Source organism: Natator depressus, chromosome 4 (assembly GCF_965152275.1).
Source record: "Natator depressus isolate rNatDep1 chromosome 4, rNatDep2.hap1, whole genome shotgun sequence".
NCBI lineage: Eukaryota > Metazoa > Chordata > Testudines > Cheloniidae > Natator > Natator depressus.
In genome coordinates this window covers 90,161,771-90,186,765 of record NC_134237.1, presented here as the reverse complement: position 1 = coordinate 90,186,765, position 24,995 = coordinate 90,161,771, and the positions used below count along the sequence as shown (strand labels likewise).

At 43.3% G+C, this 24,995-nt stretch overlaps 1 protein-coding gene across 1 annotated transcript in view; it reads right to left on the bottom strand.

The window, feature by feature from the left end:
• SCFD2 (sec1 family domain containing 2) overlaps positions 1-24,995 on the bottom strand; it is a 301,712-nt gene that overhangs the window by 15,421 nt on the left and 261,296 nt on the right. The window contains exons 6-7 of the mRNA XM_074951411.1: positions 20,073-20,218; positions 12,553-12,687 (exon numbers count right to left, since the gene is read on the bottom strand). Coding sequence (XP_074807512.1) covers positions 12,553-12,687; positions 20,073-20,218 — 281 coding nt within the window. The remainder of the gene's footprint in view (positions 1-12,552; positions 12,688-20,072; positions 20,219-24,995) is intronic.

Here is a 24,995-nt window from a genome sequence, read left to right as displayed (position 1 = left end):
ATCACTTATCAGCTTTGCAAAACATCCATCTATCAGGCGATTTTCCATTAAATGAATTTTAATTATAAACATTTTACACACCTCTCTATATAAGCATTTCTAATAATTTGTTATTTTTTCTTCTTAACTGAGCTATACAGTATTAGTCATCAGATAGTCAACCAGTGTGAATCAGTGCAGCTCCACTGACTCCAATGAACTTCAGCTGAGGATCTGGCCCAATACCTTGGCTTGCACTGATAATTATGCATCAGCTAGCATGGTGGAAGAGTTAATTTGGGATCTGGATATCTGAATAGCTGAGCCTCTGGTCAGGAAAAACAGAAGGCTGACAGTTATCATGCATGCCCATTTTCTGTTGATATAAAACATATGAGGCAGGCCCACTAAGAGATATTTTGGGATATGTGTTAAGCCAAGAGCCATTTGATTGTGTCCAATGACATGGTTCCTCATACAGAATGAGCACAACTGAAGTGCCATTAAGAACTGATTAAACTGAAGTTATTGACCCTGATTACATATCTACCCATAAACAGCAGCTACTATGCCAAACAACATACCAAGGTAAGAAAATATCATTAATAAATTAAATAGTTTTACACAACACACCATTACTATTCAAATGAGAACAGACCTCACGCTCTGGCAGGATACAAAGTTCTTTGAATCAAAAAAGATTGCTGAAAAAAAGCAACTCTCAGAGGCAATAATTTAACACCAAGAAATATAAATGCAGAAAAGGTGGCTGTAGTGGTATAGGGCAGGCCTCTGTCGCAAAACAAACCTGTTATTCTGTCTATCTAATAGCCTTGGGATATAAGGCTTTTCTTTCAGTGCAGCACAGAGGTAAGTTTTAGAGCTAAATCATAAAAGCTCACTCAGGCATCTATACAAAGGGGCAAATCCCTGCCCTTCTCTGTGGTGTGCAGGTACCTCCTGTAGTCGAACTGGTACGGTTCTGCTGGGTATGTGAGAGATGGGACTTGTGAGCCCAATTCCAAAGGGGATCCCTGTGTGCAGCTGTCCACAGAGGGGGCAGGGATGGGCTGGAGGATACATCACAGCACAGATCCCCCAGACATTCCCCATGACCATTCAGACAGGGGGCCTCTAACGCCATGGAGGCTACTCCAGCCACTGTCCTTTGGTCTAGGAGAAAGCCTCTCCCTCCTTTTCCCAAAAAGATGCTCAACACCCAGCTGAGTAACTGGGCTGGGCACTAGGGATAGGACCTCCCCTTGAAAGCTGTGACTCATGAGATGAAGGGAGGGAAAACATTTCTAAATATCCCTAATAGGAAAAAAAGATGCAGGATGAGCTCAATTCTGAAAAGACTATCTGTAGCCTTCTGGGCAGAACAACAGCAGAGGCAGACAGTGATGTGCGATTGTCAATGCAATGGAGAGAAAAACCCACCCTGAATGGCTAAAAGGGAAAAGCTCCTCTGTAGGAAGTTGTGGAGTGGTTTGGCAGTTAAGAGAATGTATGGAATTGAGCTTTTTCCACCTCACACTCCCTCATACCAGTCTTTAACCACCTCTCTGGGGCCACACAGGCCAGAGGAGTAACCCACTTGCAAAGTTCTCTGGGAAGATATTCCCAAGTTCCAGGCCTTGGGAGTACAATTAGAATAAAGACAGCATCCATTTATTAGGGGAATCTCTCCTGCCCATGAATGAAGTAGGGAGGTAGCCAAGCACTGTTGTATAAAGCAATTGATATAAATGAAATGGGTCCTCTTTAAATCACCATTTGGTTTGGAGTACCACTAGAAAAGGAGGAATCTTGGACACAAAGGAGCCCTTCCCTGTCTCCTTGGCTGAACTCCAGAACAGACATGTCAGCCAGAGACACAAGTATTGGGTGAGTGGCATCTTTAATCTTCTCTGGCTGAACAAATATCATTCAGCCAGGCAAGGGGATACACTGAGCGTGGTAATATGTGGTTGGATCCTTCCCTGACTGACTACTGTTGAGTCATCCAGCATGCTTGGCATGTCCCCAGATGTTATGTTCCTAAAAGACGCAACTGAGAAAGCAAGGTCACAGATTCCTCTATGGAAAGTAATTGTCCTAGGAAGACGTGAACTGAATGAAGAACTAGTCCCTTCGAGCGTGGCTGTATAGTCCAGGAGGGTGATGTACTCCTGGACATGGGCTAGGAGAGGCTGCTTTTGGCTGGACTCTTAACACATAACTCACCAAATTTAACTTTAATGATCAAACTTCACTTGTTTGATTTGTTTGAGTTGTCACACATTTAAGGGACTACAAATTTAAGGCTGCTTGTGAAATAATCACGGAATGTGATAGTCATGCAAAAAGGGGGAAATCTGTGAAACATCTCCTATGTGATGAATACAGACCACTGGCTGGCTCAGAATCTCTCACATTGTAATGCAGCACTCTGCCAACCAGCCACAGGTCTAAACAACACGCAAAGGAGAAAATGTGAGGGACGTGATGACAGTTTTGTGTCCATGAAATATTCATACCTGCACATCTGTTATACATTTATATTTGCTTTATATTACTAGCAGAGTTAGAGGCATTTAAGGTGGTAAGTGTATGTTGCTGAAAGACCATAAAAAGAAAACTTAAAAGCCTAGAATGACTCAAATATAGCAAGGTAGAAAAAGAAAAGCAGAGGAGACAGAAATCGAAGAAAGGAGATAAAAGTGAGAGAAGACAGAGAAAAGTGGCAAGATCTTCTTTTCACATATCCTTGCCTTTTTCTTCTTTTTCCATACTTTGTGAAAGTGGCGCCCTTCTGTTTGACAGGAGTGCAATCAGGAGACTGGAGGGTTAGCCTGGTAATTATATTGACCAATGGTACGCTGATAGGTAATTTAGTTTATTCATCTACGGGAACTTTTTAAGAACCATGACACAGTCTAGTAAATTTTAGAAAAACATAATTTTAACAAAATCCAGTCTAACTAACATGTATAGAAATAAAAAGGAGTACTAGTGGCACCTTAGCCCTGGTCTACACTAGGACTTTAGGTCGAATTTAGCAGCGTTAAATCGATGTAAACCTGCACCCGTCCACACGATGAAGCCCTTTTTTTTGACTTAAAGGGCTCTTAAAATCAATTTCCTTACTCCACCCTGACAAGTGAATTAGCGCTTAAATCGGCCTTGCCGGGTCGAATTTGGGGTACTGTGGACACAATTTGACGGTATTGGCCTCCGGGAGCTATCTCAGAGTGCTCCATTGTGACCACTCTGGACAGCACTCTCAACTCAGATGCACTGGCTAGGTAGACAGGAAAAGAACCGCGAACTTTTGAATCTCATTTCCTGTTTGGCCTGCGTGGCAAGCTGCAGGTGACCATGCAGAGCTCATCAGCAGAGGTGACCATGATGGAGTCCCAGAATCGCAAAAGAGCTCCAGCATGGACTGAACGGGAGGTATGGGATCTGATCGCTGTATGGGGAGAGGAATCCGTGCTATCAGAACTCTGATCCAGTTTTCGAAATGCCAAACCTTTGTCAAAATCTCCCAGGGCATGAAGGACAGAGGCCATAACAGGGACCCGAAGCAGTGCCGCGTGAAACTTAAGGAGCTGAGACAAGCCTACCAGAAAACCAGAGAGGCGAACAGCCGCTCCGGGTCAGAGCCCCAAACATGCCGCTTCTATGATGAGCTGCATGCCATTTTAGGGGGTTCAGCCACCACTACCCCAGCCGTGTCGTTTGACTCCTTCAATGGAGATGGAGGCAACACGGAAGCAGGTTTTGGGGACGAAGAAGATGATGATGATGAGGAGGTTGTAGATAGCTCACAGCAAGCAAGCGGAGAAACCGGTTTTCCCGACAGCCAGGAACTGTTTCTCATCCTGGACCTGGAGCCAGTACCCCCCGAACCCACCCAAGGCTACCTCCTGGACCCGCCAGGCAGAGAAGGGACCTCCGGTGAGTGTACCTTTTAAAATACTATACATTGTTTAAAAGCAAGCATGTGAAAGGATTAATTTGCCCTGGCATTCGCGGCTCTCCTGGATGTACTCCCAAAGCCTTTGCAAAAGGTTTCTGGGGAGGGCAGCCTTATTGCGTCCTCCATGGTAGGACACTTTACCACTCCAGGCCAGTAGCACGTACTCGGGAATCGTACAACAAAGCATTGCAGTGTATGTTTGCTGGCATTCAAACAACATCCGTTCTTTATCTCTCTGTGTTATCCTCAGGAGAGTGAGATATCATTCATGGTCACCTGGTTGAAATAGTGTGCTTTTCTTCAGGGGACACTCAGAGGTGCCCGTTCCTGCTGGGCTGTTTGCTTGTGGCTGAACAGAAATGTTCCCCGCTGTTAGCCACGGGGAGGGGGGAGGGTTAAGGGGGTAGCCACGCGGTGGGGGGAGGCAAAATGCGACCTTGTAACAAAAGCACATGTGCTACGTATATAATGTTAACAGCAAGGTTTACTCTGAAAGAGTGTAGCCATTGTTTTATAAAATGTGTCTTTTTAAATACCGCTGTCCCTTTTTTTTTTCTCCACCAGCTGCATGTGTTTCAATGATCACAGGATCTTCTCCTTCCCAGAGGCTAGTGAAGATTAGAAAGAAAAAAAAACGCACTCGTGATGAAATGTTCTCTGAGCTCATGCTGTCCTCCCACACTGACAGAGCACAGACGAATGCGTGGAGGCAAATAATGTCAGAGTGCAGGAAAGCACAAAATGACCGGGAGGAGAGGTGGTGGGCTGAAGAGAGTAAATGGCGGGCTGAAGACAGGGCTGAAGCTCAGATGTGGCGGCAGCGTGATGAGAGGAGGCAGGATTCAATGCTGAGGCTGCTGGAGGATCAAACCAATATGCTCCAGTGTATGGTTGAGCTGCAGCAAAGCCAGCTGGAGCACAGACTGCCGCTACAGCCCCTGTGTAACCAACCACCCTCCTCCCCAAGTTCCATAGCCTCCACATCCAGACGCCCAAGAACGCGGTGTGGGAGCCTCCGGCCAACCAGCCACTCCACCACAGAGGATTGCCCAAAAAACAGAAGGCTGGCATTCAATAAATTTTAAAGTTGTAAACTTTTAAAGTGCTGTGTGGCATTTTCCTTCCCTCCTCCACCACCCCTCCTGGGCTACCTTGGTAGTCATCCCCCTATTTGTGTGACGAATGAATAAAGAATGCATGAATGTGAAGCAACAATGACTTTATTGCCTCCGCAAGCAGTGATCGAAGGGAAGAGGAAAGGGTGGTTAGCTTACAGGGAAGTAGAGTGAACCAAGGGGCAGGGGGTTTCATCAAGGAGAAACAAACAGAACTTTCGCACCGTAGCCTGTCCAGTCATGAAACTGGTTTTCAAAGCTTCTCTGATGCGTACCGCACCCTCCTGTGCTCTTCTAACCGCCCTGGTGTCTGGCTGCGCGTAACCAGCAGCCAGGTGATTTGCCTCAACCTCCCACCCCACCATAAACGTCTCCCCCTCACTCTCACAGATATTGTGGAGCGCACAGCAAGCAGTAATAACAGTGGGAATATTGGTTTCGCTGAGGTCTAAGCGAGTCAGTAAACTGCGCCTGCGCGCCTTTAAACGTCCAAATGCACATTCTACCACCATTCTGCACTTGCTCAGCCTGTAGTTGAACAGCTCCTGACTACTGTCCAGGCTGCCTGTGTAAGGCTTCATGAGCCATGGCATTAAGGGGTAGGCTGGGTCCCCAAGGATAATTATAGGCATTTCAACATCCCCAACACTTATTTTCTGGTCTGGGAATAAAGTCCTTTCCTGCAGCTTTTGAAACAGACCAGAGTTCCTGAAGATGCGAGCGTCATGTACCTTTCCCAGCCATCCCACGTTGATGTTGGTGAAACGTCCCTTGTGATCCACCAGAGCTCGCAGCACTATTGAAAAGTACCCCTTGCGGTTTATGTACTCGCCGGCTTGGTGCTCCGGTGCCAAGATAGGGATATGGGTTCCGTCTATGGCCCCAACACAGTTAGGGAATCCCATTGCAGCAAAGCCATCCACTATGACCTGCACATTTCCCAGGGTCACTACCCTTGATATCAGCAGATCTTTGACTGCGTGGGCTACTTGCATCACAGCAGCCCTCACAGTAGATTTGCCCACTCCAAATTGATTCCCAACTGACCGGTAGCTGTCTGGCGTTGCAAGCTTCCACAGGGCTATCGCCACTCGCTTCTCAACTGTGAGGGCTGCTCTCATCTTGGTATTCATGCGCTTCAGGGCAGGGGAAAGCAAATCACAAAGTTCCATGAAAGTGCCCTTACGCATGCGAAAGTTTCGCAGCCACTGGGAATCGTCCCAGACCTGCAACACTATGCGGTCCCACCAGTCTGTGCTTGTTTCCCGAGCCCAGAATCGGCGTTCCACAGCATGAACCTGCCCCATTAGCACCATGATGCATGCATTGGCTGGGCCCATGCTTTCAGAGAAATCTGTGTCCATGTCCTGATCACTCACGTGACCGCGCTGATGTCACCTCCTTGCCCGGTATCACTCTGCCAGGTTCTGGTGCTGCATATACTGCTGGATAATGCGTGTGGTGTTTAATGTGCTCCTAATTGCCAAAGTGAGATGAGTGGCCTCCATGCTTGCCTTGGTATGGCGTCCACACAGAAAAAAGTCGCGGAACGATTGTCTGTCGTTGCTCTGACGGAGGGAGGGGCGACTGACAACATGGCTTACAGGGTTGGCTTAAAGGGAGTTAAAATCAACAAAGGGGGTGGCTTTACATCAAGGAGTATTTCAGGCAGGGCTTCACGGAGGGTTCCAATAAGAAATGGTGCACCTAAGTAATTGTTCTTATTGGAACAAGCAGGTTGGTCTGGCCTCTGATTGATACATGGCTAGATTCACCTCGCTGCACCTTCTCTGTGAGTGACTGCAGTGTGACCTAGAGGAATGTGTCCCCTAGATGAGGGGCGGGGGGAGCAAATGAGTACAAAACAAATCTGGTCTATTTCTTGTTTTGATCCACTCCATCTATCTTTTACATCTTTGGCTGGCAGAAGATGGTGCAGAAGGACTGCAAGCCATCCACATCTCATGGCTGCTCAGCAGAAGATGGTACAATAGGACTGCTAGCCATCCTCATCTCTTGCCTGCCCGGCAGAAGATGGTACAATAGGACTGCTAGCAATCCGTATCGCCTGCCTGCTCACCATAAGATGGTTCAATAGGACTGACTGCAGGACTAAAGAGAATGACCTGGTCAAGTCACTTCTAATGTAGTCCCTGCACCCATGCCTGCCCAGGTGGCCGACGTGGCCAGGAGCACCTCGGACATGATGATGATGGCTACCAGTCCTATTGTACCATCTGCTGCCACAAGGCAAGGGGTTGCTGCTGCTGTGTAGCAATGCAGTACCACGTCTGCCAGCACCCAGGAGACATACGGTGATGGTTACCTGAGCGGGCTCCATGCTTGCCGTGGTATGGCGTCTGCACAGGTAACTCAAGAAAAAGGCGCGAAAAGATTGTCTGCTGCTGCTCTCACGGAGGGAGGGAGGGAACGGGGGCCTAATGATATGTACCCAGAACCACCCGCGACAATGTTTTAGCCCCATCAGGCATTGGGATCTCAACCCAGAATTCCAATGGGCAGCGGAGACTGCGGGAACTGTGGGATAGCTACCCACAGTGCAACACTCCAGAAGTCGACGCTTGCCTCGGTACTGTGGAAGCACTCCGCCGAGTTAATGCACTTAATGCACTTAGAGCATTTTCTGTGGGGACACACACACTCGAATATATAAAAACGATTTATAAAAAACCGACTTCTATAAATTCGACCTAATTTCGTAGTGTAGACAAACCCTGTAGCTGTAGCTCACAAAAGCTTATGCTCATATAAATTGATTAGTCTCTAAGGTGCCACTAGTCCTCCTTTTCTTTTTGCGAATACAGACTAACACGGCTGCTACTCTGAAACATGTATAGAAATATTTCCTTACTCATCATAGCCGGTCCCCATATCTGGGTGCACATAAAAAGCTCTCTCCCTTATAATTCACTTGCTTCATTCAGTGATGTCTCAGTAAAGTGTTTGCGACATCATAACTTGTTATCATGGGAGAAAGTGTGATACCATAAATGCTGAACTGTAACAGCAATCAGTGAGTCATGCTGGGGACCATATTGATTACACCGTCTTATTTGCCTGTAAAATGCCAGGCATATCTTGGTGTTGTGTAACTAACAATAATATCTTGGAGTCAAAGCAACTGCTTGCCCTACTGACATGGGTGATTCTGGCACCAAGAGAGCTTTGTTGATACAATGCATTTTGAAAGACTAACTGGTGGCTGGGTACTGGTTCTTAAAACGTTGAGCAGACAGATGAAAAATGTCCAGAGCAACTGACAGAAGAGACCCTTGGCAGAACAACAGAGAATGATTCATGACAGCTACGGAGAGAGTGAACACATGTATGATTACAAATCTCTTTTAGTGTCTCACATTTTTCAGAAAAAACATATTTCAGGAGATGTCAACTTACAGCTCAGTCACTGGCTGTGCCCATAACTCCCTCCCTTTCCTGCCGTTTCTCAAGGATTTCACTCACTCCTTTTCCCCACCCCCCACTCTTTTCCCTCCCTAATCCCATTAGTTAGTGCCCCCTCAACAAGTTACATCTTGCCTTAAGCAATCCATGGGAATTCACCATTTATGTCAGTATGGAGCAATGGGGCTCTCTGCTTCAGGGTTTGCCTGCACAGGTCCAGCTGCAGGAGTGTGGTCTGAGATCATCCACTCTCTGGAGAAGAGACCGATTTTGGTATATGACTGTACAGCACCTAGCACCATGGGACCCCAACTTAGATGGCATATAGGTGCTAGTGTAATAACAACAACAATTGGGTAGACCTAACAACTGGTTAATGTTGAAAATGGCTCTATCTGAATGTTATACTTTCTGGAGACCACACGTATGTTTTTAGAAAAACTAATGATTGTTCCTGCTTCAAAAAAAAAACCAAACAAAACCCAAGCAAATAAAATCAAATAAATGCAGGTGTGAATTACAGGGAAATTTCCAGTAAATAAAACCAGTCATTTCAAACATCATGTGTGCACCAGCTCGTTTATACACTTTGATAGTGGAATGTCTGTTCTCTTTCTTTCTTTCTTGGAATTACAGCACGGATTGTTTTTCAGACATCACACAGGTGTGGAAAGATCTTCCAGAGGCAAAGAACTGTGGGTCAGTTTTTAGGGCTGCCAACCCTGACAGTGTATCTTTATACTAGGGCTGTTGATTAATTAAAGTTAACTCACACGATAAACTCAAAAAAATGAATCGTGATTAAAAAAATTAATCATGATTAATTGCACTGTTAAACAATAGAATACCAATTTAAATTTATTAAATATTTTGGATGTTTTTCTACATTTTCAAATATATTGATTTCTATTACAACACAAAATACAAAGTGTACAGTGCTCACTTTATATTATTATTTTTATTACAAATATTTGCATTGTAAAAATGATAAATAAAAGAAATAGTATTTTTCAATTCACCTCATACAAGTACTATAGTGCAATCTCTTTCTCGTGAAAGTGTAACTTACAAATGTAGATTCTTTGTTTCATAACTGCACTCAAAAACAAAACAATGTAAAACTTTAGCGCCTATAAGTCCACTCAGTCCTACTTCTTGTTCAGCCAATCGCCAAGACAAACAAGTTTGTTTACATTTAAGGGAGATAATGCTGCCTGCTTTTTATTTACAATGTCACTTGAAAGTGAAAACAGGCATTCACATGGCACTTTTGTAGCTGGTGTTGCAAGGTATTTATGTGCCAGATATGCTAAACATTCGTATGCCCCTTCATGCTTCAGCCACCATTCCAGAGGACATGCTTCCATGCTGATGATGCTCGTTCAAAAAATAATGCGTTAATTAGATTTGTGACTGAACTCCTTGGGGAGAATTGTATGTCTCCTGTTCTGTTTTACCCACATTCTGCCGTATATTTCATGTTATAGGAGTCTCAGATGATGACCCAGAACATGGTCATTTTAAGAACACTTTCACTACAGATTTGACAAAATACAAAGAAGGTACCAATGTGAGATTTCTATCAGGGATCTGAGTACAGTGGAAGCTGCTGGGTGATAAGCACTTTTGAAAATCTGGCCACTTCATTTAGGCACCTAAATGGGCTGCTGGCTCTTTTGTAAATGTAGATCCAATTGTGGGGCAGAGACATGAAAATAGGGCAAAAAAATAAAGGCACGTTACACTTTGTGGCTGATAATAATTTACTCTAAACTAACACAACAAGAATCCTCTTATAAACTGATAACAAGTACAAAGCATTTTTGGCAGAGCTTCTGAGGTCTTACACTCAACTCTGACATTTCTATTTGTCTGTATTTAACACAATAACTTTTGAATGCCACATCCAATCAATTCCAAAATTTCAGGGGATGTTCTAGGCAGGGCCGAATCTTTTGATTTTGGGGAACATTGGAAAACTGAATGAGGGAAAAATGGAAACACACGGAGCTCTGGCATTTGGTTAGCAGAGCCACAGATTAAGCACTTCTGCAATTGTGTATCGATCAAACAACTGGTTGATGGAACCCATTAATACCTTCCAGCATAATAATACCCATGCTCATCCTCCTGTCACAGATCTGGTCAGGCACCCCCTGCCAACCATCCATCAGATGGCTGAGAGGGGAATCCAAGCCTCTAGATCAGGGATGGGCAAACTACGGCTCAGGGGCCACATCTGGCCCTCCAGCCGGTTTAATCCGGCCCTCGAGCTCCTGCTGGGAGTGGGTCTGGGGCTTGTCCTGCTCCTGCGCTCCAGACAGGGATTGGGGTTGGAGGCCACTCTGTGTGTGCACGCCAAGGCTCCCGGAAGCAGCAGCATGTCCCCCCTCCAGCTCCTACGTTTAGGAACAGACAGGGGGCTCTGCGCACTGCCCCTGCCCCAAGCACCATCCCTGCAGCTCCCATTGGTCGGAAACTGTGGCTGATGGGAGCTGCAGAGGCAGTGCCTGCGGACGGGGCAGCGCACAGAGCCACCTGGCCACACTTCCACATAGGAGCTGGAAGGGGGACATGCAGCTGTTTCCAGGACCTATTTGAGGTAAGCGCCTCCTGGAGCCTGCACCTCTGACCCCCTCCCATGCCCCAACGCCCTGACCCAGTCCAGAGCCCCCACCCACACCCTGAACTCCTCATTTCTGGCCCCACCCCAGAACCCTCACCCCCAGCTGGAGCCCTCACCCCCTCCTGCACCCCAACCCGATTTCATGAGCATTCATGGCCCTCCATACAATTTCCATACCCAGATGTGGCCCTCGGGCCAAAAAGTTTGCCCACCCCTGCTCTAGATCACTGGATGGTTTAAGACTCTTGGAGCCTGAATGGAGTCCAGACACTGCCCCAGTCTCTGCGGTCCCTAGGCACACTATTGGATTGCAGACCCTGTGTCTAACACTCCCTCCTGACAGCTGGAACTCCCTGTCCAGCTGCCTAGCTCCTGGGCTCAGTGCTGACCCTTCAGCCTCCCGGATTGCTTAAACACACCCTCTCCCAGGACTACCCCCAAGATGTGAGCCTTCTGGTTTACCATATAACTCTCACAGGAAGCACATTGCAGTAGTGAAGCATGTAACACACACACACACACAGAGGCACTTTGCGCAGATTCTAACACCACCGCTCTCTTGTACTTAATCATAGATACCTAAGAAAGAGTACAGATCATACAGAACACAACCTCCCTACCCGCAATGCCCCTCACTAGCGCCCCCTTCCTTTGGGAGTCCTTGGAGACCATCTGCGTTTAGGAAGGTAGGCAGGGTCCCCTGCCTCACCCAGGCTTCTGAAGATTGGGTTAACCCTCCCTCATCTTGAGCTGGAAAAAAATGGCCCCCCAGAAGAGCAGCTCTTGCCCTTTTTATAACTTTTTGCCCTCTTTGGCAGGTGACATCCTCCTCAGCTTCTCCCGGTGATCACAGCCTCCTGCCTGCTGACTTTGTTGCCAAGATGACCTGTCCACGGCTAACCTAGTTCTCTGGGTTGGGAGCCCGTCTATTGTTTAGAGTTATTCCATTTTGATAGGAGAGCACTTAATGTCAATGGCCCTCTCTTGTTATTCTTTTGCCACCAGCCTTTTGAATTTCAGCCCAACATGGAAGTAACAGACAAGGGAGAAGGCAAAAGGCTACACCCTTCAAAACTGAGTTGTTACGGCTTGGTCAAGATACATACACGGAGTTCATAATTCAGGAGCTGCTTTTCTAACATAGTTTTTAAAAACTGAAATAAATACATATGTGTAATAATATAGACCCACATTTATATCGCTTCATATAGATATATACACCTATGTACATACATATGTATATGTATTACTGGAATAATTAGGTCTTCATTTTCTTGAGCGTTAATCTCATCCAGTTATTACAATGACAAAGGCAAATACAGTTGTGTACCACTTCCTGGGCAGCTAGTGGAAGTGATACACGACCGTATATAATAGCAGTGGCTGAGATGTTAAACTATGGACAGATGCAGATTTTATATATGAACTCGGGATGGTTGCTTTACCTTCATGAACATGCTGAATCCAGTTTTCAGGAGATCAGTGAGACCTGCAGATAGGTGCTCAATATCAACAGGGTCAGGTCGATCAGAATTGAATATCTCCTCTACCACCTGCTTCAGCAATGGCTTGTAAGTGGCCTGCAAAAGTAGAACATGTGCTGAAAATAAAATTGTGGCGAGTTGCTTTTCTTAGCGTTTCATTACCATTAAAGGAAACAAAAGCTTTTGTCACAGAATGGAAATTGGACACATTTAGAAGGTTGAAGCAACAACTGTATTTGCAACACTACTACGTAGCAATGATGTGCACAGGATTCTCATCTAATTGAAGAGACAGATAAATGCTATATTTACCCAGGTGCTGTGTGTACTCCATGTGTAAAGGGAGGCAAGGAAAAAAGTGTGAAGATTCTTGTGGGAGAAGAGGTCAAGCGGCCAGTCGAGGCTGTTATTATTAGCAGAGTAGAGCGTATGGGCTTAGGTTTCTCTCCAACCCAAAGCTCCTTTAGGGTCATACAGAGAGGGCAGTGAACTGTCACCATACCTGTAGGTTATCTTGAATCCAGAAGGCATAATTTCAAGGAGAAATGTGGCTTTGTTGAACACTTAAACAGAAATGAATACTATGATTTGTTTATTTTTAAGAGAATTTAGTGCATTTGAAACAGGCTGTCCTGGCAGCTAGAGAAGGGCATATCACTTAAAGTGTGAAATAATAATTCAGCCCCTACTCCTAGGCCAGGAAGAGCTATAGGAGGAATGATCATGTACCTCTAGCTCTCCATCCCTGCACAGCCAGCCACTCCTGCCTCCTAGCTACATAGGAGAACGGGGACAGATTAAGACAATCTGGGGCCCAAGGGCCATAATGACATGCATAATAATGACATGCAGCCTCCTGTGGTTCTGTCCTCCCAGCCCAACCCTCCATTTGGAGTGATGGTGGCAGGGCCAGGGGCCCCTTTCCCCTGCAGGTGTTGCAGTAGGAGCCCCCATCCCTTTGGACGCAGCAGGGATCACTTATCCCACACAGAGTCAGGGGGCAGGGGAGGGAACCCCCATACTTCCCCTGGCAGTCAGTTACTTAGGTGGGCATGTTTGCCACACACAAAGGCCTGCACGACACCTAAATCTCATATCAACCTAGCTATGTCGCTCATGTGAAATTCACACCCATGAGAGACATAGTTAAGTTGACCTAAGCCCCGGTGTGGACATTGCTAGGTTGCGGAAAAATTCTTCCATTGACCTAACTACTGCCTCTTGGAGAGGTAGATTTATTACAGGTTTCAGAGTAGCAGCCGTGTTAGTCTGTATCTGCAAAAAGAAAAGGAGGATTTGTGGCAGCTTAGAGACTAACCAATTTATTTGAGCATAAACTTTTGTGAGCTACAGCTCACTTCATCGGATGCATGCAGTGGAAAATACAGTGGGGAGATTTATATACACAGAGAACATGAAACAATGGGTGTTACCATACACACTGTAACCAGAGTGATCATATAAGGTGAACTATTACCAGCAGGAGAGTGGGGGGGGGGGGGGGGGGGAGGGAGACCTTTTGTAGTGATAATCAAGGTGGGCCATTTCCAGCAGTTGACAAGAACGTGTGAGGAACAGTGTGGGGGGAAATAAACCTGGGGAAATAGTTTTACTTTGTGTAATGACCCATCCACTCCCAGTCTTTATTCAAGCCTAAGTTAATTGTATCCAGTTTGCAAATTAATTCCAATTCAGCAGTCTCTCGTTGGAGTCTGTTTTTGAAGTTTTTTTGTTGAAGAATTGCCACTTTTAGGTCCGTAATCGAGTGACCAAAGAGATTGAAGTGCTCTCTTTCTGGTTTTTGAATATTATAATTCTTGACGTCTGATTTGTGTCCATTTATTCTTTTACGTAGAGACTGTCCAGTTTGGCCAATGTACTCCCCCACCCCCCCCAGCTGTTCCTCAGACATTCTTGTCAGCTGCTGGAAATGGCCCACCTTGATTATCACTACAAAAGGTTTTTCCCCCCCGCTCTCCTGCTGGTAATAGCTCACCTTACCTGATCACTCTCATTACAGTGTGTATGGTGACACCCATTGTTTCATGTTCTCTGTGTATATAAATCTCCCCACTGTATTTTCCACTGCATGCATCCAATGAAGTGAGCTGTAGCTCACGAAAGCTTATGCTCAAATAAATCTGTTAGTCTCTAAGGTGCCACAAGTCCTCCTTTTCTTTTTGCAGATTAATTACAGTGACAGGACAACCTCTTCTGCCACTGTAGTAAGTGTCTACACTACAGTGGCGCAGCTGCAGCTGTGCTGCTGCAGTGTTTCTTGTGTAGACTTACCCAGAGACTTCTGTTTGTGTGGTGTTGGCAGTACCCCCTGGAGTTAGGTTTCAGAGTAGCAGCCGTGTTAGTCTGTATTTGCAAAAAGAAAAGGAGAACTTGTGGCACCTTAGAGACTAACAAATTTATCTGAGCATAAGCTTTTGTGAGCTACAGCTCATTTCATCGGATGCATCTGATGAAGTGAGCTGTAGCTCACGAAAGCTTATGCTCAAATAAATTTGTTAGTCTCTAAGGTGCCACAAGTACTCCTTTCCCCTGGAGTTAGTGAGTCTTGGAGTGAACACCCTGCTGCGATCCTAGAGCTGTTCATATCCCTTAGAGCTATTATTTCAGGTTGTCTGCAAACTCATAGGTTTTATTCACACACATGATGGCTAAAAACTTAGTTTTGTTTTTCTAAATGAAAGCGGAGATTCTGATGTCATTTCCCATGTGGGGAAAAGAAGGGAAAGACCCCTTCATCTCTGTTATCTTCAGGGTGTGGACAGCTGGTTCCCTTCCCAGAACTTCAGGGTTAGTTGAGTGACATGTCCTCACTGAAATCTGCTCTGCTCTGCCTTACCCTGCCCCCTGCAGCAACTGCACATGGAAGCACTCCTCTTGCTTCTGCTAAGCTACGCCTTTAACTCATATGGTCTACTAGGACACACAAGGTGACATTGGACCAATGGCAAACCTTGTCTGTTTACTGAGTCTCTAGCACACTCTAGGATGGCCTGAACTTCCAAGTGTTAAGGGGTCAGTACAGGTGGAGTATTTAGAGATGTAAATCACTTCCTGTTCTCCCGAAGATGCTTATTTAAATTTAGGGTGCAGTGAGCCTATGGTCATCCCTTGAAAAGGACAGAAAGAGGAAGGGATCTGCCAGCTGCCTTTGAAGACACAGGAAAAGTCCAGCAAACTATCCCTGATGATCTGAGAGTAGAGGAATCCTCCCCTCAACGGAAGAGAAGTGATCTTCAGCACTTCTGCAGAGGTGGTGGGGGAAGTGCTCAGACTCAGCTCTGATATTTAGAGGTCTGAGCTGGAGAGTATCAGATCCCTCTGAATATGAATATCATCCAAACATCAAAACACCAGACACGAATACCACCCACACTCTGTAAACACGCCCTCAACCATTTTGAGACACTGGGTCTGATTTTCTTTTTACTTACATCAACATAGATGAGAGGAATGGTATTTTTTGTGACATGGACAGCTGTCAATTAGTGAACGGACTGAGACCACAAATTCTTTTCATGGTACACCAAATAGCTATCAAGTGATAACTTTCAGTATCTATCAACCTGGGCTGAATTTGAACCGGTGATCTCGAGATGAAAGGGTCCATATTCAGTTATCAATGGCTTGAGCCATCCAGTCATCCTAAAGATGATTTCTAAGGGATTGTCTTCATGACCATTTAGTTCGCAGCAAGCAGTAAATCTACCCCACACTAGCATGCCATGCACTAACTGTCCACGTGGGTCTTGCTGACATGCACTAACTAGTTCTTCTTTTACTGAAAAATCTACCTTACTCAATTTATAGTTGGGGATAGCATTTTTTGTTTTCATAGGTTTGCTGAAGATTAAAACATTAAAAAGTAACTGTAATAGTTTCAGGAATGAGTGCAATGATCTTAGAAAATTAGCTGGTTCCAAATCTAGTACACAATATTTTCCTACTGTGCTATTCCAAGAATATCACATCTCTAGTTTTCTTAGAAGATTCATGTGCAATTTCACTCATGCTTTGCAAAGATGAATGACAGAAGCATCATTTATGACACATACAATAAAAAAAAGTAAAAAATTAGCCATTTACTATGCAACTTGGAACTTTTCAAGTCAATACTATAATTAAAGAGATTTTTTTTGTCCAGCAGTTTACAATGTAAGAAACAAATCTTGCACTTTGATAAGCAATCACATCAAAGAAGATTTATGTATCTCTTGTAGTTCTTCTACAACAGGTGAGAATTCTTTTAAATTAAACCAAAACCATAACAGACATTAGCTATATTCTTTCCATAATAGGACATTCCAAGACTTGTGTCAAAGCTAGTTATGCAATGAATGAGTGCCTGAAATACCACTCACAAGCTTGAAGTCCAGTGTAAAACTCTATGTAATATCCACTTAAAGCCACATATAAGCAATAGAAATGCATAAAAAAAGGAAACATTTGGAGTAGAGATCAAAACCAACGTTAATCAGGAACCTATTATATGAAATAGAGGATAGATATCATCTGTATGCCATCATAGATGAATACTTACCAGCTAAGATTTTCAAAAGTGACTAATGAGTTTGGGTAGAGCTGGTCAAAATATTTTTGAAACTTTTTTCCAAGCAAAAAATGCCATTTTGTGGAAACCAAAATGTTTCATGGAGCATATCAGCTTACAGGAAAATTTCCCTGTGAAGGTTTCTCAGGTCCAGGATGGAACTATTAGAGAGATCCACCCCAGAATTGCCAATGGCCCAGTGGAGAGTGGAGGGCACTTATCCGGAATGTGAGATACACAGGTTCAAGATCCCACTCTGCCTGATTTAGAGCAGGGACTTGAACTTGCGTCTCACACTTCCCAGATGAGTGCCCTAGCTACCAGGACACTGGCTACTCCTGGAACAGGTTTCCTTTCTTTCCCTTATGTTGGTTTGTGAAAAATTTCAAAGGGTCACATTTTTGTTCCACACTGGAACAAAAACAAATGTCAAAACCTCAACTTTTTTTTGCAAAACAGAATTCTTGTTTTCAGGCCAGCCCTAATTTTGGGTGCCTGGATACCCAGGCTCTGAAAATCAGGGCCCTTCGAGCGTCTCAGGCTGGCCACCCAAAAAATGAGAGCCATGAAATCACTAGTCATTTTTGAAAATCTTGGCCACAATATTTACGATGTTTTTCAAAAAATAATGTAATGTCTTTTAATTTCTACATTAGACTGACAATAACAAAGAATTTATATCCTAACGCCTACACTAAAATCCTGTCTGGAGATTTGACACTGCTAACATTTTTGTATAAAACTGTGTTTAAACACAGTTCTTGCTAGGAAGTTGCTAACAAGTGGACCTGTCCCATATAGACAGACCAGGTTACCAAAAATTGTGTATGTAATCAGGATGAGGAATGACAGGAACAGAGCAGCAGTTACAAGAGCAGGCAGAGCAGAAACATTAGTTGTGGAATCTTGTGACACATGTAACCATGACGATAACTGATTGGCTAACTTTACATAAACATTCATTAGCTTATTTAATACAGGACATTCATGGTGATAAGAAAAGTCCTCTTAAAAGTTTCCTAGTAACTCTGTTAGCATCAGTATATTTTGGGATATGAACTCAATCAGAATAACTGCCCCAAAACTTATCAATGCTGACAAAATGTCTATGAAATATCAAGAACCCTGCATAGGTGCTAACACAGTTTCAAATCTCAGTATAGATATGGACCCTGGCAAGATGAGCTGAACACTGGGGACTTTATCTGTACATAATAGAGATTAAACTAGGGGTTTTAAGGCTAGGCTCCTGGCTCAAGAAGCCATAGGCTGGGCTCTGTTTTGTGGCTTAATCAAACCTGAGGTGGTAAACAATAGTCTTACCCAGAGAAGAGCATAATGCTCAAGAAGCCACTCAACTCCTCCCAGTTCATGTTTTTGTCCCACCTGGAAATGCAGTGCCTCCTGATTCCCTGCAGTGGGTTTCTCCTCTCCGACTGACTGACACTGGGAGGAACATATACAGAGCTGTGCACCCCTATTACATCACTCCTTGGTGGTAGCTCTGAAAAATCCCTCTACTCAGAAAATCCAGAGCACCCCAACTCATAAAATGGCAACTTTTGTTCTTTTCCATTTAAAAGGGGAGGGACCCTGAGTCCCTGCAGCTCTCTCTCTTTGTAACAGCTGTAGCATGGCAGTAAACCAACTAAACACGGGGGGAGAGAACTTGGGATCCACCCACAGAGGGATGCTTGACAGAAAAGGAGAGCTTGTTTGTATGTCGCAGCCACCCCACAGCTCCTGACCACAGTGAATCTGCCGATCTCTTCCTAATCTCCTTCTGCATGATCAGCTAGCCCAGTACAGAGCCGGGTTAGGCAGCTGTAAGGATTCTTTACCTCCACAAAAGGCGTTCCAAGACTTGGCCCTAAATGAGTAGAAGTGGGCTAAAACCAAAGAACATACTGATGCTAACTACATTTCTAGGAAACTTTCAGAAGTACTTTTTTTATCATGCTGAGTATTCTGCACAGAGCTATCTAATGAATATTTTGATGATATTAGCTATATCAGCCATCATTCTGGTCACAAGTGCCAGAAGATGTCAGCATTAGGTTTTATGTTTTGACAGCCATTGGAATTGCAGCTTGATCCCTGTCACTCTTTCACCTGCCTCTCCTACAGTTTTTCTACTGCAAGGCCCCTTCAGCAATGTTGTGTAATAGCCAAAGCTCCATTGCTACACAGCATTGTTTGACTCACCACTGGAGTAATTTTATCCATTTGTTAGTCTGCGGTACACTGAAGTTTCAAAGGAATCTTTCTGGCTAAGGACCAGGGACAAGTTTAATGGTCTTTTAAAATCTTAAATTACTACATGTGTTTTCCATGTGGCAAACGTCCATTTCCAACTGAAGAAGTTATGTAATGGGGGGGCAGGGGGAAGGGAACTAGCTTTGGCCAGGATGACCTATGCTAAAAGAAAATCACACTACTTTCAATAAACAGAAGCTGTATTATCAGGCAATTTTTACAGCAAGACTCTTGCAATTGTGGAAATCTGAGAAAAAATACTTTGAAACACAGTCCCATGTAGATACCTAGACATCATTTCAATATACAGTAGTGGATTCTGGCCCTGTGTAGTCTTGATCGAGCCCTGCCACTCACACGAAATGTATACAATATCACAACATCATTGTTAACCAAATTCTGAAGTCCTTACTCAGGCAAATTCCCACTGAAATCCAATAAAGTCAAGGGGAATTTGCTTGAGTCTGGACTGACTAAGGACTTCAGGAGGCTGCTGCTGATTAGGTCAGTTCTAAAACCTATTTCCAAAAACATTCCGTGGGGTTGCAGAATACGTTTTGTATTCATACAAAAGTAAATTAGTCACAGCTGTGAAACTGTAATTTTGACCGTATGCTAGAACAATATAACACAGATGGAAAAAGGATTATCTGCTTACCTGGCAGGTATTACTTCCTGGGACATACACAGAATTAAACTGTTTCATGTGCATTCGAGCTTTTGTAACATCCCTGAGGGACTTAAAGATATTGTCCACTGCAACCGTGGCCTTCTGAAATGTCAGGTGAAGAGACGATTCACAGCCTGAAACAATACAGAAACACATGGCTATGTGAGTAAAGGTCTTTCATTTTTTGATAATAAGCAGTGGGAAAAAGATGATGAGGAAGACATTTTAAATTAGTTTAATATTTTTAGACTTTAGAAATCAACATGTATATACAACATGCTCCCAGCAATAGAACAGCTTGGTAAAGCAGTCACAAATCCTAGAGAGTAAACAAAGCCAACCATGGATGAGTTACATGTGTATCTTGGATTATGAAACAATTTAACAGCAATACCATAAATTCTGGTTGCTACAGCAGGCAGAAAAGGTAGTTATGTCACTAGATCTTTAAGGGAAAGAACCCTTCATTTTTCAGTCTGCTTACTGTGGCACAATCGTGCAAGTTTACTCACAGCACAGTACCTGAACCTTTGCCTGCAGTCCAGTGACTGAGAAGGCATTTCTTAGCTGTGCAGAACTAACTGGATGACTTAGTGACAAGTATTCTGACTTGCCAAGGAAGATGCATTATCCAAAAGGAGATATGTTCCTCACTAATTCATAATTACTACATTTTTAAAAAATTATTGGCTTAAAGCAGCTCAACCTAAGATGTGAATGTTAATTTTCATAGAGGCCTTACTTTTTAACCCAATTCTCTCCACCACGTGGAGGCACAAAGGAGTGGATGGTCAAATGATTTCCCCAAGCCATATCCAGTTGTAAGCCCATGACTTAGTAAGGAAGGATTCTAGTCCTTGGCTCTAATCACCATACCATCTGACCTATATTACAAAAAGGAATGGAAACTGCGCTTTCTAAACTTAAATGGCTCAAGTTAGAGAATTGCTGGATAATTTATATTGAGATGTTTGGTTTCAGAGTAACAGCCGTGTTAGTCTGTATTCGCAAAAAGAAAAGGAGTACTTGTGGCACCTTAGAGACTAACCAATTTATTTGAGCATAAGCTTTCGTGAGCTACAGCTCACTTCATCGGATGCATACTGTGAAAAGTGTAGAAGATCTTTTTATATACACACAAAGCATGAAAAAATACCTCCTCCCACCCCACTCTCCTGCTGGTAACAGCTTATCTAAAGTGATCACTCTCCTTACAATGTGTATGATAATCAAGATGGGCCATTTCCGTTGGAGGAGGTATTTTTTCATGCTTTGTGTGTATATAAAAAGATCTTCTACACTTTCCACAGTATGCATCCGATGAAGTGAGCTGTAGCTCACGAAAGCTTATGCTCAAATAAATTGGTTAGTCTCTAAGGTGCCACAAGTACTCCTTTTCTTATTGAAATGTTTGTCGTTCCTGCCAAATGTCTGCACAACTCTCTCCCTGCCTTGTTTTCTGCTCTCATTTCTTCATTATTCTCTCCACCGCCCCTAATAGTAAAGGACAAAGAGAGTGTGAGACAAATCCCCACTCTCATCCTCACAAATAATTTGCCACTGGGGACTCAGGGTGCATTCTGTTTTGCTGATTTACATCCTGATTCTGCAATATGATCCACATGGGCAGGCCCTTACATCTGCCTGCAATCCCATTGGCATAAGTGGGGCTCCCTCGAGGCATGAAGGACTGCCTACATGCATCAGTCTGCAGGAATGGGCCATTCTTAGATGAAAACTCCTTGGGATGGTGTCTTGTAACAATACTTAATCAATACCAATGTCAGGAAAGAGTTAAAATTCAGCCAACAGAAAAGACAAACTGCTGAGAAGCAACGACATCGTTTCTGTCAATACCTGATAACTTAGCTCAGCTTATATGGTCAATGCCTGCCCAGCAACTCAGCTCTTAGAACAATGCTAACCCTCCCTTCACAACCCACTGGATGTCTGTAAGCACTCAGCCCTACCCCCCACCCCCACCCCGCCTCCTTCCCCCGTAAGGTAGCCATAGACGTTTGATGCAATTAGGATGACCTATATATGTACGTACTGTTCTTATTTTTATCTTTGTTCAGGGTTCTCTCTTGACTTGTAACAATGTCTGACTCTGTATGTACAGATAAATGCAAATGAATTGATAAGAGAATGTATATAACTGGCCACTATGACACCATATCTTTGAAGCTGCTTGTCAGTCTTCCCGGTACGATGAATAAACCCCCTTCAACTCTGTGCTTGCCTGATTCTGGGGAAAAGATTCTTTTGCCTAACACTAAAGACTTTCGTTTTCCATGAATGGAATAGTGGCGAAATGTTCCTATACAGAAAATACAGACAACAAGAAAAGCAAAACTGTGTAGATTTAAAGAGATGCCTAACATTAAGGCCTTTGGAATCATTACCTGTCAAACCACCAATGACACAGCAATCTTTGTATTCTGCACAGCAAACATTAAGAACTTTATAGGGCTGAAGATATTCCTACAAGATTATTATTAGATATTGGGACTGAAGGATCGGGTTCTTTATTTGTTCAAATACTAGCTAAAAAAGAATCTGGGTCAGATCCACAGCTGGTATATCAGGGCAACACTCCATTGGATTTTCATTTGTGCTACAGCTGAGGATCTGGCTCTAGCCATTGTGTGGTCTAGTAATGCACTGGGACTGAGAGACAGCAACTCCTGAATTCTAACCCCAACACTGACACTCACTCAGAAGTCCTTGGGCATGTCACTTGAAATCTAGTAAATTTTAAAAAAGTGAGTGAAAAGTTGGTTTCAGGTACTGTGTTTGTTCAAGTCCCCCTGCAAACTATTGTGATTTTACAATAATGATTTCCTGTTCTTAAAACATGCTTATCTCTCTCTTGCACAATCTGCACAGACAAGGAAACTAATTTAGGCCCTAATCCTTCAATTGACAAGTGTACCTGCCTCCTACCAATCACAGGCCTGGGGTCCCAATCCTTCAGACAGTTATATATGTCCACATCTTTACTCACATGAGCAGTCCCATAGACATCAGTCTACTCCTGTGGGCAAAGTTAAGCATGTGTGTGTTTGTAGGAATGGAGCCTAACTGATTCTATAGTGAAACTACCAAATACACAAATTTGTGCTACTGAATGTACAATAGTTTTTTTCTCTAATATCTGTCAGCTGTAGTAAGTTTTAATATTATTTCTAACAATAGTAGCTAAAAAAATTCAGATAGATTTTAAATTGACAATGTCCTTTTAATCTCTGTCTTGTTTTCCCAGTGAGTAAAATGAAGGTCCTAATACTTCAGTGGGGTACTCAAAATGTATCTGCCTTGATGGGGGTTGCGAGGGTGGTCCCCCCTCTCTCCGCTATATTAAATTCTGTTAAGAGCCAAGCTTTTTCCTGGTATGTAAACGCTAGAGGTAAGCTTTTTCTGACTAGCACAAGTTATTTTTCCTTTGTATAGAGTGCTTTTTTCAACCCTTTATGAGAAGAAAGCCATCACTTTTGGCCAAAACACATCTGGAATGTTTTCTTTTGCTAGTGAACCTCAGCACTCTTTGTTAAGCAAGGTCAGGTAAAGCAAAACCACATGAGGCAAAGTTTGTTGCTTTTGCTTTGGACATTTTCCTTTTTTTTTTTTTTTTTTTTAAGAGATTTTATCTTTTGTCATTTCAAAGTTCATTGTCTTGTTCTTATACTTATTTTTCTCATTAGCAGAGATTGCTCTGTATACAATTTCTTCCTCCTTCCATTGACAGCTTTTTTACTTCAAAAACGATCTTCAAATAAGAATTTTTAAACTTTCCACCCTCCACTTCTTCTGAAATGTAATGACCAGTCACTGAGGCCCGTTGCCTTGCACTCTGTGCAGCCATTTATGCCTGTGCAAAATGGGTGTGAAATGCTACCACAAGTGTCTGTGAGTGCAGAGTTCTTATTTGGCAGCATATTAGAGCTCCATTGCATGGGTGCAAATGACTGCACTGGGGGCAAGGCAGTGAGAATCAGGCCCTGGATGTATATGGTGCCACAGGATAGGGACGCCATATAGATACACTAAGACAGTCACAAACCCTATCAATTATCATTTTGCGTTCTTTTGCTTTTAATGAATCTTCTATTTTCATATTTTTTAGCCACAGTTCTTTTTGTTTATTTATTTATTTTTATTTGAGCCTGGCAATTGTCTGGTTGTTGTTCTCTGCGTTTGGCATATAATCACAGCACATCCTGTTTTGCTTTCTTTGTTGAGATCAACCTTTTGTGAATGCATTTCTTGATTAACTGCATGCCCTTTAATTACTTGATTAACTACCCATCTTATTTATAGAGAAACATTGATTTTACGTGTACCATTATTTTTACAGTTTATGTTAACAGAGTCATAGATTTTAAGGCTATTAGATTTTAAGGCTATTGATGTCCAGTATAACACAGGCCCTATAATTTCATTCATACTTGTATTGAGCCCAATATATATATATATATATATATATATATATATATTTTTTTTTTACTAATGCATGCTTTCCAGAAAGGTATCTAGTCTTAATTTAAAGACTTCAAGAGATGGAGAATCTACCACTTCCATTGGTAGTTTGTTCCAATAGTTAATCATCCTCACTGTTAAAAATGAATGCCATATTTCGAATTTTAAATTTGTCTAGCTTTAACTTCTACCTATTATAAAGATGGAATTTTAAAGGACCTTATTTTATGAAATATTTATTTTAATTTGTTTAGTATAAATTCCTGTGTACTTTCCAGGATTCACTGGCTTCAAAATTAAAAAGGAAGCATTAATTTTTATACTGCACTTCTGATTCCAGGAAAGGAAATAAGGAATCCTTCTGTTCAGCCTAGAAACAGATTCCAAAAATTCAGCCAAGAATCTTCAAGACAATTTACAGTGACCTAATAC